Source organism: Corvus hawaiiensis, chromosome 14 (assembly GCF_020740725.1).
Source record: "Corvus hawaiiensis isolate bCorHaw1 chromosome 14, bCorHaw1.pri.cur, whole genome shotgun sequence".
Lineage (NCBI taxonomy): Eukaryota > Metazoa > Chordata > Aves > Passeriformes > Corvidae > Corvus > Corvus hawaiiensis.
The window spans coordinates 6949715-6968585 of record NC_063226.1 but is presented as its reverse complement, the minus strand read 5'-3'; the positions used below and the strand labels follow the sequence as shown (position 1 = coordinate 6968585).

The window sequence follows — 18871 nt, the reverse complement described above, 5'->3', positions numbered from 1 at the left end:
AGTTGCACTATTAGTTATCCATCCATCCTTCTTTTCATGCCAATTCTGTGTACGTGCACTTGTTAAAGCTGTTGCTAAGAACTGTGGTCTGGGCAAGATGGACAAAGCCAGACAGTGTCACTTACACAGGGAGAAAAAACTGATTACATGAAATGAAGCTATTGTTTTATTAGAAAACTTCCAACCAAACTGGAACCTGCAGGTCATGGAATTTATGCCTGCAGCTTGATTTGTTGAAAAAGGCACTTTATTTTTTTCCCAAACCTGAGACAGGTTTCTCAAAAGATCATGCAGATCTTGGAAAGGAAAATATATATGAACAGCATTTAAATATACTGTTCTGAACAACCTTCACAACAGAAATTCAATACATGAGTGGAAATCTCGGCACAGGATTACCAAGCTCCGGTAAAAAAAACTCCAACATTCTCTATCACCCATACTACAGAAGACAGGGGTTTTCAGTATTCCAGTGAAAATGAAGACAACAAATGTAGACTACAGCAGCTTAAATTATAGGTATTTTTCCTCTGATTACCCATGCCACTCAAGGAAAACCTCACTTACTGGATAAACCACAAGTACCCGACTATTCCCCTCTTCTCACATCTTAACAAGCTCAGCAGTACTTATGGCATTAGAATAGGATCAAAAATTCCTCTTCATCCCTGAGGGATGACTGCAGCAAGCATGGATAACAAAAATGGGGTAAGCAACTGCCATCTACGCACTGCTGGTTCAGCGTACACCTACAATTTATTCCTAATGTTAAGTGATGTTTAGAAACCTTAACTGCCTTCTAGTTGTACCTTAACTGCCTTCTAGTTGTAGTAGCAAATTCCACTTTTTGTCATCCACATAAAGGAAATAAGATAGGACAAGTATGTCAGGGCAGAAAATGATTACAAAGGAACTGTAGAACTGGCACTGCAGGCATGAGTTGGTCTGCAGAATTCTAATCACAGCTGATAGTCAAAGAAGGAGAAACACCTTTTCCTTACCTCAATACTAGATGAATTTAAGAGAATATTTTTCTTGCCAAATATAACAAATTGGTATGGAAGTTAGTTACAAGTGGCACCACGGGATTCTACATGTGCAAGGCCTAAAATAATTAACAAGCACCAATCACCCACAAATAAAACCAGTATCAAGAGGCTGGTCAGAGACAGCAGAAGTGAACAGAACAAGAACCCAGAAGCATCTTTTAATAAGGACCCACAAAGGAACCTATGCAGAAGGTGACTATACAAACAGTATGTATACACACTTCTTAGCCAGGCTGCCAGAAAGAGCTGTGGTTTCTCAGCAAGCTGCTCTTTCTTTTTATTTATTGTCTTTAAATGTGAGATTCCCAGACAGAAGTTCACTGACAAATTACTGAAGGCACACAACACTATTTATTTTACAAAGATATTTGATTGATTAAGACAGCAAAGTACACAACTGCCCACAGAGCAGCAGAAACTGGGTCCAAGCACTCTAGTTAGCAGGTATTTTGGAACTGAGGAGTCCCCCCACGCAGCCAACTGAGCTTAGAAAAGCAGGAAGTTATATTCCTCCCCAAACATGCCAAAGGCAGTGTGGGACTGAACGTCAAGGTTCCTTTGGGTGTCTTTTTTTTCCCTTCTCCAAACAGCTGCAGTTATCAGACTTGGTTGCTGCTCACAACTTCTCTAAAGAGCAGCAAATACTGTGGCAAATTATCTTGCAAATTCCACTGTCAACCACAGGAGTGCAAGGATGATTTCTAAACATCATTTGCTCTCTCCAGGGAGTGCTGCTGACAAGAAGCCAGGAGCAGAGCTGCAGCGGCCTGTGAGCTCACAGACAGCATTGATTCACTGCACATTAGCACTGAGTTTATCTTTGAGCACATAACTGCTACAAATGCATTCTATGTACACTGAAGTTTAGATTCTGGTTCAGTGACTTCTACCCCCTCAGGGAAAAAAATTCAAGGTGTAGCCTTTACAGGATCTAGTGAGGGGGGTTGTTTTTTTAACATGATGTGCATAATACAGCATGTGCATATCTGAAGATAGAGCTACCTGGTCCAAGGAGCATTTCCTCTCTGATTTTGGGACTAAATCTAGGTCATGACAGCTGTCAGTAAATATGGGTGCCCATGTTTATAAACTTAGGAGCCACCATGTAAGTGCATCCAACATGCAAAATAAAATTCAGCTGTTCTAGCAGGAAGAATAAGGTCCAAAGAGACACAGCCTGTGTAGGTGAGATCTGTGGGCAGATCTTTATCCTTCTGCAGCACTAAACTGTCTTAATTTTGAAAAAGAAACAAAAAGTAATTAAATAATATTTCCGACACCCAACACACTGAAGAAGAATGCCAGATGAGAGCTGTGCATTCAGGACCCTTTGCCAGCACTCTTCTTTGTGTAATTACACAGATACATGAAAAACAATCAGGCAAGAGGCTCTCAGAGTAGTTTCTGTACCTAGTCCTCATTAGTTAGCTTAGATCAAACCACAACTCTCTTTACTTTTTTTTTTTGGTGACTGGGATAAGAAAATGTTTATCTTTTCTAATGGCTCATCCACAAAGCTTTTGCGTGGAGATGTACCATGAAATTATGCTGGAAACACACATTGTGCATGCACAATACTCCTTCCAGAGTATATTATTAAGGACCTTAAGTATAAATAGGCACATAAACACAGCCAAAGACAAAACCAAAGCAGAGCTTCTTTAGCCCTCTTATAACACCAGTAAAAAAAAAAAAGTAAAAAATAAAATCTTTGATTAGAAATCAATGCTAGGGGCTGTCTCTGCCTTCGGCACTCGGGATCGGACACATGGCTGGGCAACCGCAGACACCGACAAGTTCGAGAACCGGTGAAGAACGGGCGGTTCGTGTAACGCAGCCTCCCCGCAGCCGCCTCTGCTGCTGCCCACGAGCTGCGGGAGGTCCCAAGCCAGCAATCACCGCCCGGAGCTACGGGAAAGGACAGACCGCGCGGCCGGGGAGCGGGGCTGGGGCCGGGCAGCCCCGGCGGCCTCCACTCGCCGTGCCCCCTCCCCGCCCCGGGACGGGGCCGGACGTCCAGCGGGGCGGCCGGGGGGGGAAGACAGCCGGCGCCAGCCGCGCCCTTGGGCCGCTGGACCCCCCCCCCACCACACACACACACCCCTCGTGCTACCCCTCCCTTCCCGCTCTCACCCATCTGCTCCCGCAGCCCCTTCAAGGAGGAGGAGGAGGAGGAAGCGCAGGACGGGGGCGCCGCACCGCCCTCCGCCATCTTCAGCGCCGGGCCGCGGGAGTGCCGGGCGGGCCGCGGGGCGCGGGGCGCAGTGCGCAGGCTCCGCCCGCTCCCGCCCTGCCCGGCACCGGGAGCGCTCCCGCGTCCATCCGGGGCGGCCGCGGGGAGCGCCGGCCGCTGCCCTGGGTCTGCGCTTCCACAGGGATGGGGGATGCTGGAGCGTGTCCGCCCGAGGGCGGCGAGCCTCCTGCAAGGGCTGGGGAACGAGTCTGATGAGCAGCGGCTGAGGGAGCCGGGGGAGCTCCGGGAGACTCAGGGGGTCCTCATCACTCCCTGTCAGAAGGGTGTAGTGAGGTGGGGCCGGTCTCTTCTGCCGTGTCTGTAGGGAGAGGACCAGAGGAAACGTCCTTAAACAGCGACAGCAAGAGATTCAGATTAGGTATTAGATAGAAGAAATTCACTGTTCGGGTGATCAGGTATTGGAACAGTCTGCCCAGGGAGGTGGTGGAGTCACCGTCCCTGGAGGTGTTTAAGAGGTGTTTGGATCTGGTGCTGAGTGATGTGGTTTAGAATCATGAAATTGTCAAGGTTGGAAGAGACCTTCAAGATTATCAAGTCCAGCCATCCACTCAGCACTGCCACTGCAACCACTAACCTATATCAGCCAGTGCCAGATCCATAAACCTCTTTAATACGCCTTTGGTTTAGTGGTTATGGGGTTGAATATTTTGAATATTCTATGAACATCTGCCAAAGGGGCCGACAGAATTGGCTGCCCCACGGGAGCCATCATGGCTCCCCGTGGGCCAGTGCTGAGGGGAGCTCAGCACCACTGGCCAGCTCCGAGCCGGATGGGCATGGGACAGCTCCGCAGATACCTCAGGGGTAAGTTGTGTCCCCACAACCACTGCAAATGTCATCCCATCACTGCATGGGGGTTGGAACTGGTTGGTCTTTAAGGTCCTTTCCCACCTAAACCAATGTGTTATTAACAATGATGAGTTGCCTTCTGATAGAGAGCTCTCAAGAAGAGATGCTGCTCTAGTTGGTTATCCATAAATTCAGGAATAATCTCTTCTCATTTTGCCTCTCAGTTTACACTCTGAGAACAGAGAGAGTAAAGTAGCGTCCATGGCCATACTAAAGGGCAGGCTCTTTGGGCCTTGCGCAGGAAACTCCTTTTGCAATCATGAACAGAAAGTTTGCCTGCCAGTGGGCCAAAAAATTATCCCATAAATGTGATGAATGCAGAAAAAGAAGCAGTAAGATGAGGTAGTATTTCAAGAGAACAAAAAAGGAACCTTCTAAATATTCCAAGCAGGGCTCCATTTTAACTTGACTCTTCAGACCACAGACTTGCCCTGTTCTTTGTTTCTTTTTTTTTTTGTTACGTTGGCTATATGTGTGTGTAGAGAATCCTTTGTCTGTTGTTTCCTCTCAGTGTTAATAGAATGTCAATTATTAGTAGTACTATTTAAAACAAAAGGGCAGCTAAAGGGGAAAAAACCCCTACACATTCAATGCCAAATTTCCTAGGTTTATGTTTATAATGTACGGTAATAGCACCTTGCCACTTAGCAAACTCCATGTCCTTTATACACATCCTGAAATTAAATTTCACCATTCCACTGAGAGACATTCAGATGTTATCCTCATTTTACAGATGAGAAGACTGAGTCATTGAAATCAAAGTCTCTGGTTATGTCATGAACAAAGCAGCACGGCAAAAAAGCCCAGCCCACGTTTCTTGATTCCTTGTTCTGTATCCATGTATTTTTCCATCTTCCTTTAATCACCAACTATCAGAAAATATCACCAAAATGGTTTGTATTGATTCTCAACAGCATGAAGTATAGTAGATGTGGTGTGAAAAGATGGTCAAACTACCTGAAAGAATGTAATTTTTATGTTTTGCAAGCCCCAAAAGTAATGTGTAGTTATGGGGCTGTACTTTCCATATCTGTAATAATAAAATATTCATTAACGTTTTGAGGTGCCTCTGAATTTTTATTAGGTTACAGTTATTTTCCTTAACTTTCCCATTTCTTTAACACACTGTGCAATAAAAGAGGTCAGAGTCTATTTTTACATTTTTGTTCCTCTGAGAAAGATGAGACAACTGGCATGGGAGCAATCACACTGGAGGGGATGCTTGCAAACAGAATGGGCAACTAAAATTCATTTTCAGATGAGATGGCATTTTCTTTCCTTTCCATCTCAACAGACACATATGTGAGTAGTCTCGCTGCTTGCAATTTGACACGCCTGAGATTCTGCATGTGCAAAACTTCAGAGTAGAAGGTATGAATTACAGGAAGGGAAATAAACCAAGTGTTGCACACTCAGGATGTTTGTGGTGGTGCAGTGGAGGCTGTAAAGTTAAAATAAAAAGGCCAAGCCCATAAAAATACATGAGAGATAAAAGGACTCTTGAGGTAGAAGTGGGGCATTGTCTCTCCCTGCTCTCCATGTATCTACATACTGCTTGATAAGGATATCTTTTATCTTTAGGCACACAGGAACTGAGCTAAGAAAATCTAACCCAATGTGGAAAATGTGTTATCTTTTTCTCTGATGAGCAGTTTGGGAATGTTTGAGGTAATGTTGCAGCATTTGCAAATGTAACATCCATCTTATTTCCTTTTAAACCTCATTTCTCAGATTTTCAGTTCAGTCATGTAATTACTGCTTATGCATTTTTGGTGGAACTTCATTAAAATTTTGACCTCGCATGGCTTCTGCAGCACTTGCAATAGCCTTTCAATTTTTTAGCATTTGCAGATTTGATTGCAGTAGCTGATTTATCCTAATCCTTTAGCGACTGTCCTTTTTTCCATGTCCCTGTGGAAAAATGAATAATTTAATTTTACAGTCATTTCTTCTGTCCTTTTAGTTTTCATGTGATAGTTTCTGACAAATCTTTCAAAGCTGTTTCAGGCCGAATCACTGATGGGTGCACATTAACATTGTGAGATCAGAATCGATAGAGCCCTGGCACTGCACGTAGTGTGAGATTCCAGGGGGTTATACTATCCATTTCAGTTTAAGGAATAGTGAAAGTAGTTGGAATAATAGTAGCTGAAATTAGTCAGGTAGAAGCTTGCACTTGTGATGACCCAGATGCAAAAAGAAATGCTCAGAAAATACCTAAGCCACTGATAGATCTGGGGAGGGTGTCAGAGGAAGAAGCACCCACCTATTAATTTATTCCTTACTCTGTTTCCCAAAGTATTCCGTGTTACTCAGTATTAGATGTTGTGCTTGTCTGGACTCAGTCTGAAATCTGGTGTAATGGTTTTTATATTCTAGTTCAAGAAAACTGCCCCCAGATTTTCTGTGAGATTACAGGTCCTAATTCTTTTGGTCATTGAAGTATCTAACAGTAAAATGTTTGTGTGTATTCAACTTTATTTATGTCAGAGTCTTGCTGAGTAAGAGCTAAAACAAGAAACCAGGGAAATTAAATGTATTTGTATATTTATATCCCTGTGTAGGATTTTGAAAAATTATGAACAAGTATTTCCAAATGTTTTAAGTCCAAAAGCCTGTATTGTGACAGATTATAGTGGGTTTCCTGTGGTGAATGTAACTTCTGTGGCTGATGGAAAGAAAATCAGTGGCATGAAAATTACTGTAGCTGCCCAATCTTCTTTCCAAAGGGGCTTTAACTGCACATTCTTGTTTATTACTCTCTTGATGGGAGAAATACCTGCAAACCTTGGTGTTACACCCTAAGGACCTCATTTCTCAACTCTGGCTCAAGTTCACTTGTATTTATCTGGGTGAATAACTCCTTAGATATGAAGTTATTAGACAATATTGCCTAATAGAAAAGGTACAGAATCCAGCCTTTAGTTTGTCCTTGGCCCAGGATGTTTATTAGTTACCTGGATGACGGAATGGGAAGCATTCCTTTATCATTTGTATGCACTGCTAATATGGTAAGAGTACAAGCATAGAATTCAAAATGATCCTGAAAGTTACAGATATAATCCAGGAGGGTAAATAGGGACTGATGCAAGGTAAAACATTTAGACAAGAACAATTCAGTGCAGAAAGGCATGACAGAGGACAGCTTGCTACATAGCAGCTAGAGCAGAAAATAATCTGGGATGTCACAAGCTGGGCATGAGTCAACAGTTGCTTGGTGGTGTGAAAAGGGAAGTGCTCAAGAGCAGGGACAAAGGGTGGGCTCTGGCACACACAGCCCCCCTCTGCTCATCAGCAGTGCTGGAGATCAGCAGGATAACTCTCGGGGTGCTGCCTGAGAAGATACAAGCCAGATGGGGAACATCTAGAGGAAGTCAGAAGAAATAATGAGAGGATGAAGGAAGAAAGTTAAGGAATTGGAATTATTTTTTTCAGTCTAAAGAAGAGGTAACTGAAGGGTGATAATCTGTTTGAAGCAGAGAGAATAAAAGATGATTGACATGATTTTGATCAGGGAAGATTATTTGATTTTAAGGAAAACATTATCAGGTAGGGGTAGGGAAGTAATAGTGGGATAGATTGTTGGGGAAGCAGTAAAGCTCCGGCATTGGGGATCTGTGTCTGGGTGAGTGTCAGCCCAGAAAGACAGGTCTGATCAGAGGGACCCCATGACCTCATGTCTCAGCTGTCTGTGTTTCTGTGATTCTAGCACTCCTACTTGTGCATTTTGGGACTATTGGCCAGAACAAGTGTTATTCACTGCAAGGGTTGCAGAACTGCCTTCTAAAATTAGACGAAGTGTTCTAAGCAGTGACAAAAGATAAATGAGTTCAAGGGAAGACATGGTGGTCATGTGGCTGCTTGGTTGGCTGGCAGAAAGGGTTTGACGCTTCAGTGCGTGACACCAATTCTGTATCCGAGATCATCCTTTCTGTATAAGAGTTTAGTAAGGGCAGGAGACCAACTTATACAGAAAGGAATTAAGTGAGAAAGAACATGCACATGTAACGTATGGAAACAGATCCACTCCTTTCCTATCTGTCATTCTGTGCCTGCCCACCAGTTCTCACTTCATAGAATTACACCTATGTGTTGTCTTAGAAAAGATATTCCCATACAAATTTTAGTTCTTGCAGGGGTCAAAATAGGGTTAAGTAAGTCTGTTCTCACCATCTCTTGTCTTTTCAGTGTTTATGTATCTACTTATTTATTCTATTATTAAAGCTGATGGCTTTCCATCAAACATAATCTCTCTCTGAGGTTGGCAGTTGCTGTACAGTGTATGTGTATGGGTGTGTCTGGTAAGTTGAGCACACTGAAGACAGTAAACAAATAATAGTAAATGATAAAAGTTAAGCTCTTACGCCAATTCTTGTGAAAGTGGCTGCCTAACAGTGTGTGTCAAAGCTGCATCTGTTCAACCAAACTGAGATGCTCTGTGCTCAAGTTCTTACTGCATGTGCCATCACTGGCTATTTATTTGTGTTGCCACATGGCCTAGGAGCCTGCAGGAATAATGGCTAAATACAGACCACAGTAGGCTGCTCCCTACCCCAAAGAGCCCAAACCTGGTCCTGGATTTGCTACAGGAGCTGTAGAACAGCTGAATAATTTTAAAAATAATTTCCATACTTGTTTCCCTTCTACCCTGATCTGATTTGGAGCGGTACATTCCCCAAAGGAAAGATTAAGGGGAATCAGCTCAGTCAATTTTCTTAAGGTACGAATCCCATCACACTGAGTCATTGTACAAATTCGGCACTGGCTGTTCAGATTCCAGCATCTCCCTTTGCCTACAGCACAGTCTGGTAATTATTACTGAATCATTTGAAATTATCCAGAATTTTGATGTGATTACTGTCAATGGCACTAGGTAATATGATTTCAATGAGCTAAATATTGATATGGTAATCCTTATCCTTACTTCTAACACCAAACAATTTAATGTTATCACCATGTGCTGATGAGATAATATATTCCAGTAGTGGCTTTTTATTAATATTTTATTGTTCCAAGTGGTGTTCAGATAAAACACCAATGTGAGTTACAGTATTTCATTAGCAGTGCTGTGCATCTGACTGAGAGGACATTTTTTGAAGACTTTTAAATGACTTCTCAAATCTATGTAATGATCTAAAAATCCATCTGATTGATCCCTGCCTAGAAGTGAGCACTTATGGGAAATATGAGAATACAGAATAATTTTTCAGTTGTTTGAGTGTGAAAAAATTTCTAAGTAACTTAGTGCTGCTTAGATGTTTTTCTTTGTAACAGCTTGAAGGTCACTGCTTTTGAAAGATCAGTTGTCCAGGAAGTCTCCTTGGACAAAAAAGAAGAACAGTCAGTCATGCAGATTTTATTTTGTGAAGAGCTCCTTGGCAGAGAACAAGAGAGTCCCTGGTAACTGCCTCACTGTCTTTGGAAAAAGCAAGAATAAAGAGCAGGTTGTAGTGATGATCGGGAAGGTTCTTAGCAAGGACAGAAACTTGGTCTGAAGTGTTTGCTTCCCATAGTTATCCCAAGATGTTTGCTTGGGGTTTGAAGAGTGGCTCTGCCTGCAGTAAGAATGAGATTTGTCCGGAATAGTTCCCATTTCCCAAACTCTGTGTAGATCTTTTGCTTCAGACTGCAACCTGCTCTCCCTACATTTCCTGGCAGGCCTAGATTTAATAGCCTTGTTACATTGTCTAGATTCCCTGCAGAGGTTTTGTACAGGCAATGTGCTGCCTTTGGGCAGCCATTCTATTCCAAAGGAAAGTGAACTCGAGCCAAAGAGAACCCTGGAAGTGATGGTTACACTGTCCCATGCACAAAGGAGGAGAGGAAAAAGAAATGGCTTTGCAGCAGTGGCAGCAAAATCCACCAAAAATCTAATATTGATTTTATGAACACACTTGATAGCTGGAGCTAATTTAATCCAAATTTTAACTTTCTGCAGTATTTTGGTATTTACTGACCTGAAAATCCCTCCTTTATCCCAATGCCTTCTAGCTGCTGTTCCAAGCAGCTTGTAAGGGGAGTGGGCCCTAACAAGCTGTGTTTTAGGATGACTTCCTCCAGTTTGCTTTCCCCTCTCCTCTCCTCAGGGTCAAAGATGCTCTTGGTGTGGGATGGATGCTGTTAGAGCTGTGCCATAAAGGCCCATATGTGAGCCTGGCACAGGGAAGTGCTGGCTGCATTCACTGTGCTGAGAAGCTGTGAGTAACCTGGGAGTAACAGCTTGTTAATTCTGCTGCTGAATTTGCCTCTCTCCCATTCAATTATTCAAATCTTACCTAGTTCATTATGGGGTGAAGTCTATGGGTCCTATTCAGCAGCATCAAGAAAAATTTTCAGCTCTTGGATTACTTAATCAGTTTTAAAACACCAATTTCATACTGAAATAATGTTTAGGCAAACAGTGAAGTTTCTATCTGTAAGAAAATTTATTTGGAGAAGAGCTTTAGCAGTGTGGTTGTTACTGAACTCTATGGTGTTCCTTCCTTTTTTGGCTTGGAGATTGCTGCCTTGGCAATTCCCACTGGCTCCTTACATGGCTTGGAAAGACCCTGGTCTCACAGACTGCTTCACCATAGACCCTACCTTGTCCTCCCATGAAATGGGCCCTCTGCTCCTGACCAGCTGAATGAACTGAAGTGGGATTCTGCAGGGACAAGCAGGAGGCCCCTGCCACGGTTTGGGACTGTAACACTGTGAAGCTCCTGTATTCCAGCACAGAAAGAGGGCAAGGAGATAAATGACTCCAGTGTTTGTTTGTTTTGCCTAAAGAAGGTTCTTTGTAAGCGTATTCCACATGAGGATTCTTCTATCCACGTAAATAGATCCCTTGTGTCTGAATTTAAGTCTCTGTATATTGTTCCTTGTGCAATGGCTTAGAAATACTTTGGAGGCATTATCTGAGAGCTTCTGTGGCTTCTCTCACATATTTCCCCTGCCTCCCTGCTCCTACACATCTATGCACACACAGTGAGAGATGCAGGGTCAGATTCTGATCAGACTTCTGCTCATTTTACACTTAGAAAACTCTCTTTTTGCGCTTTTTTATTTTCTGAGTTTCACCCATAAATCACTTTTGGACCCACTAGGTAGTTCTTTGTAAACACTAGCCCAACAAGAGCTGTGCTACTGAGAACCTCAGACTCCAGAAGGAGTGATAACTGGCCAAATTTGGAGCTGAGAGCCTTAAAACACAAGCACCAGCCCATCTGTGGCCAGTTTCCCTGCCTGGTGGGGTTGTTTTGTGAAGTTGTTACTACAGAATCAAAGCAGTGCCATTTACTCTTGACACTGTGGATTGCATTGCAGGGACAGCCCCACATATCACTTGCATCTGTCATAAGCAGGTTTCCCAGCTGGGTTACTTTCCATTTAAAGCTTTGACTGGTGGCATGGAGCAGGAAGAGAGAGGCCAGATGTTTCTCCTTGACCATTTTCTGATTGTCTCTCCCTCAAAAGTTAACTATTCCGTGGTTCCTTTGGCTTCCTATTTTTATCTAATGTCAGCGTTGGGAAGTCTTCAAGACTAAAATCTAAGAAAGCATTTTCTAGCTTTCCTAGCAGAACACATTTCAAAATGTGGCTGTGAGCTGCAACAGAATTAGGCTTTACACCAGAGAAAAAGGCCACATGCTCCACTTATGAAAAAGAAAATTAATTAATCAAAATTACTATTATAAAATGATCCATTTTTTTTAACAGGCAGGTAACAAGAGGTCCCTGCATGGACTGTGTGAGGGTGATTGATGTGAGGCAGTCTATCTGTGTGAGTCCTTTCTGTGGTATCAGGGGTTTTCAGTCAGAGACACAAATCATGCAGATGCTAAAAGTCTGGCAGTGCCGCTCTGCCTGCAGAGCCAATCAGTTATCCAGCCCCTTCAAAGCAATCAGGGATGTGCTCTGCAATTAGGCCCCTGGTACAGCTGTCAGTAATGAGCACTGGCTTGGTTCTTGAACTGTGAGTGTAAAATAATAGGTAAATTCCTCATGATGAGTAAATTGATGCTGTGGGCAGCAACATGAAGGATTGTTGCCCCTCATGAAATCCACTCCATCCAGTCTGTTGCCTTCTAGATCTACATTTATTTGCATCTTTGGCAAGGACACAGATTTCTTCCTTCTAGAAATTTAAGGGCCAAACTAGGAAGACATTTAAATATTTCTGAAATAAATGAAATGTAGTATATCATGTAGGAATCCTTTAGATACATTTTGTAGCAATGCTGGGTGATAAATTACATTATGTCCAGAAGAACCCTCCAGAGGGTAATTCTCTTCCATACCCCTGCACAGTGAACCAGGCACAGCAGCCGCCAACCACCTGAACATTCAGCAAAACAGATTCAGTCAAGCACTGAGCACATGCTCTATGAGCTTTTCAAGGCAAACCCTTCAGTTTTGGTACTCTCCAACTCACGTTCAGCTAACAGAAACCTCTAGGGCTCTTGTTTTTTGGGAGTTAATGGCTTTCAGTATGACTGGTATTAGCACAGGTCACAGCATTGCTAATAGAGTTTCCACTTGTTCCCTTGCCACGACTTCAGCTTCCACATGTGAAGATTTCTGTCTCAAGTCAGCAGTGGTGAGCCCTGAGTGGTTTGAAATCCTGTGGTGAGTGGTCTGGTATGAGTGGCTGGGAGCACAGTTTGATAATACCCATGTGTGCATAAACTGGGCTGCAAACGTGTTGTTGGGGTTGAACGGTTTGTTCAGTGAAGAAGAAAAAAGGAGAGAAGTTTGAAGAGCCCTGGAGAGTCTCCCTTGCCTTACTATGGTGATGCAGCACCTGCTTTGTTATCTGAGATTCCCACCTCCAAGGTGTTTTAGCCCTGGATCAAAGCCAGCGGCTGTCGCAGGAGCCCTTTGAAGCTTGTCCTGCTACAGGAAATGAAAAAAGAAAGGAGCTGCCAGTGCCTCGGCAGGGCTGAGCATGAGGTGCTGGCTTTCCACCAGCAACACTGGTTATTCTTCTTAGTATGACAACAGCCTGCTTGGCCTACCAGGGCTGGAGCCTTACCTTTTCTCAGGCAATTCCCAGGGGCAGGATTTTCAGCCAACCTGCACCCCACTGCTCCAAGGGGGTATAGAGGCTGTGTGAAAAGAAGTTGTGACAAGTCCTGTCATGGCAGAACTTCAGCTGTACAAATTCGGCTGGTGAGTGGGTGGGGGAGTGGATGGGGGTGGGGGGGTTTCCATTTGAAGTTTCATTTAATACTGACATTTGCCAGTTATTACTGTACAGTGGCATCTGAGCAAATTCGAATATTTTGCCATTCCACACCTGAAAAAATAACTACTGTAGTTCAGACCTTAGGGTAGTAAGTGTTGGCTGCTACCTACTTTTCAGTGGTAGTTCCTTATCTGCGTAAAGGCAGTACCATGAACCTCAATTAGTTAGTGCTTATACAGTGCTTTGAAAGTATAAGACACTATCTACCTTTTAAGTATTATAATGTTTCTGTAACATATTCTAACAAGTACATGCTTCAGTACACAGCTGCACACTCAGCGGTAGGCCAGAAATACTTCCTAAGGGAAATAATCTGGGAGTTTCTGCCCCCATGGCACAAGGAAATCAAGAAAAATCTTACCAGTTTTAAGTTTATAGCATGTGTACCTTCAGAGCATGGATAGCCCAGCTAAGAAAAACAGAGTACAAATAGCTGCCAAATAAAACAATATTTGGTGTAGTGCAAAACCTCTGCACAATCCGATCACAATGTGAGCAGGGCTGGAGGCAGATGGAGAAGGTATAGCATCATTGATTTCCAATTATTTCCTCCAATGTCCAGCCCAGGAGCTCCTAGTTGCTAGGAGTGTGCTGTGCAGTGCTATAGATGTTCTTTTATTTTGATGCATTGGAGACAAGGATGAATCTGACTTCCTCATTTTGCTCTTCAGCCAATGCTGCCAGCGGTGAATTAAATGCCTTGCTAAATTAACAAGTCATAACGTTTTTGCGCTCGGGCCAGGGAGCTGTCGCTCTGTGCTTTGCATGCAAGCATGGCCGATATGTTATCCTGGGGATAGAGTGACAGCTCCAAAGGCTGCAGTGAAACACAATCTGGATCGGACACAGGGCAGCCAGTTGGGCCATCTGCGGGAAGGAGCACCCAAAAAGGTAACTGGCTCAGGTGGGTAATCCCCAGCAGCCTCAAAAACTCAAAGCACCCAGCCTGGTTGGCTATGGGAGCTTACATTTGGCAAATTTGAGAGTTGTGACTGTGGCACTGACGTTTTACAGTGATGGGAAGTGGTTAGGAATATGGATATTTAGTTTCTGTGCTTTGTCCACTTTAGTCCTGGCTCTTTCCCTGGCTCATCAGATCAGCGTGGGGTGTGGATTAGCCAGAGCTATCATGGAACAGGGCTCTCTGGCGTGCTCCTTGCACGTGGCTCTGCAGACCTCACTGCTGAAAGGGTGCCCTGGCCATGCAGAACCAGCCCTTTGGTGTCTCTCTGTCTCCGAAATCAGCAGAAAAATGACCCTGTGAGAGGGATCTGAGGGCACAGCAGCAGCTCAGACAAGTTGGGGGGATAGGACGTGGGTAGGACTGCAGGGCTGGGATAGGGGTCTAGTTAGTGACACCCCTGCCAAGCTCTTGGCTTGCTTCAGCTGTAATCCCACACTCACTCATGCCACTGGCTCCTGCCCAGTCTTCACCCTGTCTAGGGTTATCCATGCCTCACACCTCGGCTCCCACTGCCATCCCAGAGACAACAAGGATTGATGGGTGAACCACTTACCAGCTGGCCCTGGGGGATGGATGGGTGAACCACTGACCAGCTGGCCCCAGAACATGGGCTCACAGAGCTGCAGAGAGGCCATGTGCAGCCACAGAGGGTCTGCAGAGCAGCAGACCATCTTTTAGGAGTTAATAATAGCTTTAAAAGAACAAATAAGTCTCAGAACTAAATGCTTGGTGCCACCTGCAGAAATAAAAGGAGAACTACTTATGCCTGTTTGCTGCTTTTCTGACAAAGAGCTCAGTTCCAGGAGAAGTGGTACAAGCACAAAGCTGTCCTCTACATTCAGATTTCATCCTGCTTTCATGGGACTATTCTCCTTAAAAGCCTCTCATGCAGTCCAGCCCTTCAGAAATCGTCCACTTGAACACACTGCAGAGTTGAACACGGGAAATGAAATAAGATGCAAGCCTGTGTGTAGTGACAAAATGTAGGATACAGCACAGAAGGATGCTATGTAATATCTGATCTGGAATTTGGCTCCGGTGGGCTGTGGCAGATGGAATAAATCAGGAGTTATGAATACTTCATGTGAGGTAGAGTGTGTCGACTGCAGACTTGGTTAAAGCTGGTGGTTTACTTACCACTGGGATCTTGGAAGCTGAATAAAAAGACCAATTACCACCTATTTCTGTAATGAGAGGTGAGGGTGGATGTTTCTCCTTGGTTTCCCAGCCAAAACAATGGGCTGCGTGTCAAAGCTTGTGCTTGCAAAGGCAGAGGGTAGAGGATTTGGGTGGTTTTTGTGTCAGTGAGAAAAGGAGTCATCTAAGGGACTCCTGAAATAACAGGAGGAGAGACTTGGGTTTAATGACCTTGGTTTGGAAACAGTGAATAGGGCTTGGTGCTCTTCTGTGTTCAAGGAAACTAGGTTCTGTATCGTTGACTTTTTTCCAGCCTCTCTTCCCAACGGGAACAATCTAGTGAGGCCCTGGTTAATACCTGCTGTAAATCAGCTGAACATACACATTTCTGACTTGAGCAGTGTCCCCTCCCCTTCAATTATCACTCCTCATGTGCAAACATTAAAGCAAAACTCAATTAGAAGTGAGCTAGAAGAGTACAATTAAAAGCTTGCTTCAGGTCCCAAATGCCCTGAGCAGAGCAGAGAGGACATTCTGAGGGGCTGCAAAAGTACATCCTTTCAGCAGGAGCCAGATGCAGGTTTGGATTTAAGCATCTCCTGGGCCCCAAGAATTCCAGCCACACTTTTGGTCAAGGCTTGTCCCTGCCCAGAGCAGTGACAGGCTGGATGGGGTGCTCCTGGCAGAGAGGCTTCCTTGACCATTCCTGAGGATGAGTTAGACCCCGGACTCACACAAGGGGGGATTCTGGCAGCGTGGATGGTGATGGCATAAATGCCACTGGCTGTCAGGTGTGGCTTGTCTTCTTTCAGAAAGGACATTTTATGGGATGTGTTGGGAAGTCTCATATTGAAGCCTTATTCTCCATAGTCTGAGCAAGGTCCTTGCCCTGAAATGGGACAGGGACACTTTTTCCTCAAAGCAATGCTACTGCAGCTGGTAAATCCCAAACTCTTCCTTTAGCTAAAACCAAGGCGCTTTTTTTTTTTCTTTCCTGAAATGATCTTGGTTGGCACAGCACATCTTGTTCCACTGAGTTACAAGGTTTGGGCTTTCACATACTGGAATTTTGGTATCTCTTTACAGCAAAAAATAAACTCATATTAGGACAGTTCTAGGTGATAGTTAATGTAAACTAGTGTGGAAGAATGTATTGAAAACCAGTATATACTATATCTATATGTATGTGTATAGATTTTGGATTGGATATTAGGAAAATTTTTTTCACTGAAAGGGTGGTCAAACACCGGAATGGGCTGCCCAGGGCACTGGTGGAATCACCATCCCTGGAGTTCTTTAAAAAATGTGTGAATGTGGCACTTGGAGACATGGATTAGTGATGAACTTGGCAGTGCAAGGCTAACAGTTGGACTCAGAGGTCTTTTCTAACCTTAACAATTCCAACCTCTATGATTCTCTGATACCCTCCAGGCATCTGGTGAGAATGAAAAGGTAGCTGTCATGGGTTAGCAAGCATAGTCCCGGAAGGGATGTCCTTGCTAAGGGGTGCTTACAGCTTCCTCTGGGACCTGATAGAACCTATCAGCTGGCCAGTTTGAATATGGACAATTCTTTAAGCCACTTAAAGTTGTGACCACCTCTGTGATCCACATTTAAGAATAGGCAAACTCCCCCTCCAAGCTCTCTCTCGTTTCCAGCGCTGGGACAGGTGGCTGCGGGCCCCGCGCGGGGGCCAGTGGGCCCGGCCAGGCCCTGCTCGGGCCAGGCTGGGCCGGGCCACGGCCATCCTGGAGCCGATGGGCCCTGTTCCAGCCATGGAACCCCCCCCACTGCCTTGCTGTGGGCAGCCAGAGCGGCTCAGCTCCCTCCCCTCTCCACTGCAATAAGAAAAATTCAACATCCCAGCTGCAAAGCTGCAAGGCCGAGGTGAGATTAACCCTTTTTATTGCTGTGAAGAGCTGAAAACCTGAGGGAAGAGAAAGAGGAGATGCTTAAAGCTGAAATTCTGTTGTGAAGCTATGATATATCAGAGTATCCTGTTGTAATTTCATGAAGATATGGGGGGTGGAGTGTTCAACTCGTGAGCAAAAGCACCTGCGCTGAGATAGGCAGATGCTGACACAGCTGTAATTTCATGAGAAGTTTGGACAGGGAGAGATGGACCAGATGAGGACTTTTGCTCCAAACGGGAAAGGAGAAAACCTCAGTCCCTAGAGATGAACCTGATGAGGACTTTTGCTCCAAACGGGAAAGGAGAAAACCTCAGTCCCTAGAGATGCTCCCAGAGATAGTCCTAACGATGAAGATGATGAAGACCCTTTGCTCCCAATGAAGGAGAAGGGCCTCTGTTTTTTTGTTTCTGAACGGCTCAACCTTAAAAATTGTACCCCAAAAAACTTCAAGAGTGGGCCCTCGAAAGCAGTTGTGGGAAAAGCTGCAAGTCGGGGGAAGGGACTCACATGCAGGCAGAGAGACTCCTCTTCCTAAATGGACTGAACAATATTTGGAAGTGGGTGGCTGTCTTGTTGTGATAATGTTTTCATAGCACGAGCAAGAAGAGACTTCTCTTTCTAAATGGACTGAACAGGGTTATTATGGAAGTGATAAACAGACTGAACATCTTAAGGGTTGTCTTTTTACATTGTCAGTGGGATAAGGGAGGAAGGTGGGGGGAGGAGGAGAGTTCTGAAGGTGGTATATTTTTTTTTCCTTCTTTTAGGTCTGTTAATAAACTTCTTTATATTCTTTCAAGTTTGGTGCCTGCTTTGCATTTCTCCTAATTCTTATCTCACAGCAGATAAACAGTAATGAGTATTTTGGTCCAAACCACTACAGTAGCAAAAAGCTTTCATCTCTTAAGCCTGCTTTTCCTATTCTGACAAGATTGTCTATGTCAATATTATTTCAGTAATATTTCAAAACAGAAATCTGAATTACATTGAAGAAGTTTATATCTTCATTAAGATTTTTTTTTCCTTAGGACCACTAAAATGCAACCTTTCTCTTGCCTCAAAATTTAACAGTAATTATACAACTGAAAATGGAAATGATTCTGAGAAAGGGCATAAAGAGATCTCTGGGGTGGTAGTATTAATTTTACAAATACACAGAGAAATCCTCCTGCTATTTTTAACAGCCTGCCTCAGCTAAAAAAGGAAAAATACCAGAAGATGTAGAAAATGTGAAGAGGAAGTACTGCAGAGTGAACCCAGAGGATTGCTCCAAGAGGAAATGACTCAGGCAGTTGCTAAGTAAATGCAGCTGCCTATTTACAGGGGAATTAAAAGAGTTAAAGGAGAAATTCCCAAACAAAATATCCTCAGCAGAGTGTGGATGGCATGAGGATGCACTTAGAATAAATGTGTCTGAATGGAACCACAGAATTGCCTGAGGTTTGCCCTGTGCTGGCAGGGATAGAACAGCCACAACCA

General features: G+C 44.1%; 1 protein-coding gene and 1 long non-coding RNA gene across 2 annotated transcripts in view; one reads left to right on the top strand and one right to left on the bottom strand.

Annotated features, from left to right (window-relative positions):
• Positions 1-3301, bottom strand: part of MAP7D3 (MAP7 domain containing 3) — a 43629-nt gene extending 40328 nt beyond the window's left edge. Inside the window, exon 1 of the mRNA XM_048319377.1 lies at positions 3183-3301. Coding sequence (XP_048175334.1) covers positions 3183-3261 — 79 coding nt within the window. The 5' untranslated portion in view covers positions 3262-3301. The remainder of the gene's footprint in view (positions 1-3182) is intronic.
• A 56-nt stretch (positions 3302-3357) lies between these two features.
• On the top strand, positions 3358-5212 carry LOC125333263. Its single transcript, XR_007206819.1, has 2 exons — positions 3358-4107; positions 4886-5212. It is a non-coding gene; the product is annotated as an uncharacterized LOC125333263 (long non-coding RNA).
• Positions 5213-18871: the final 13659 nt, after the last annotated feature.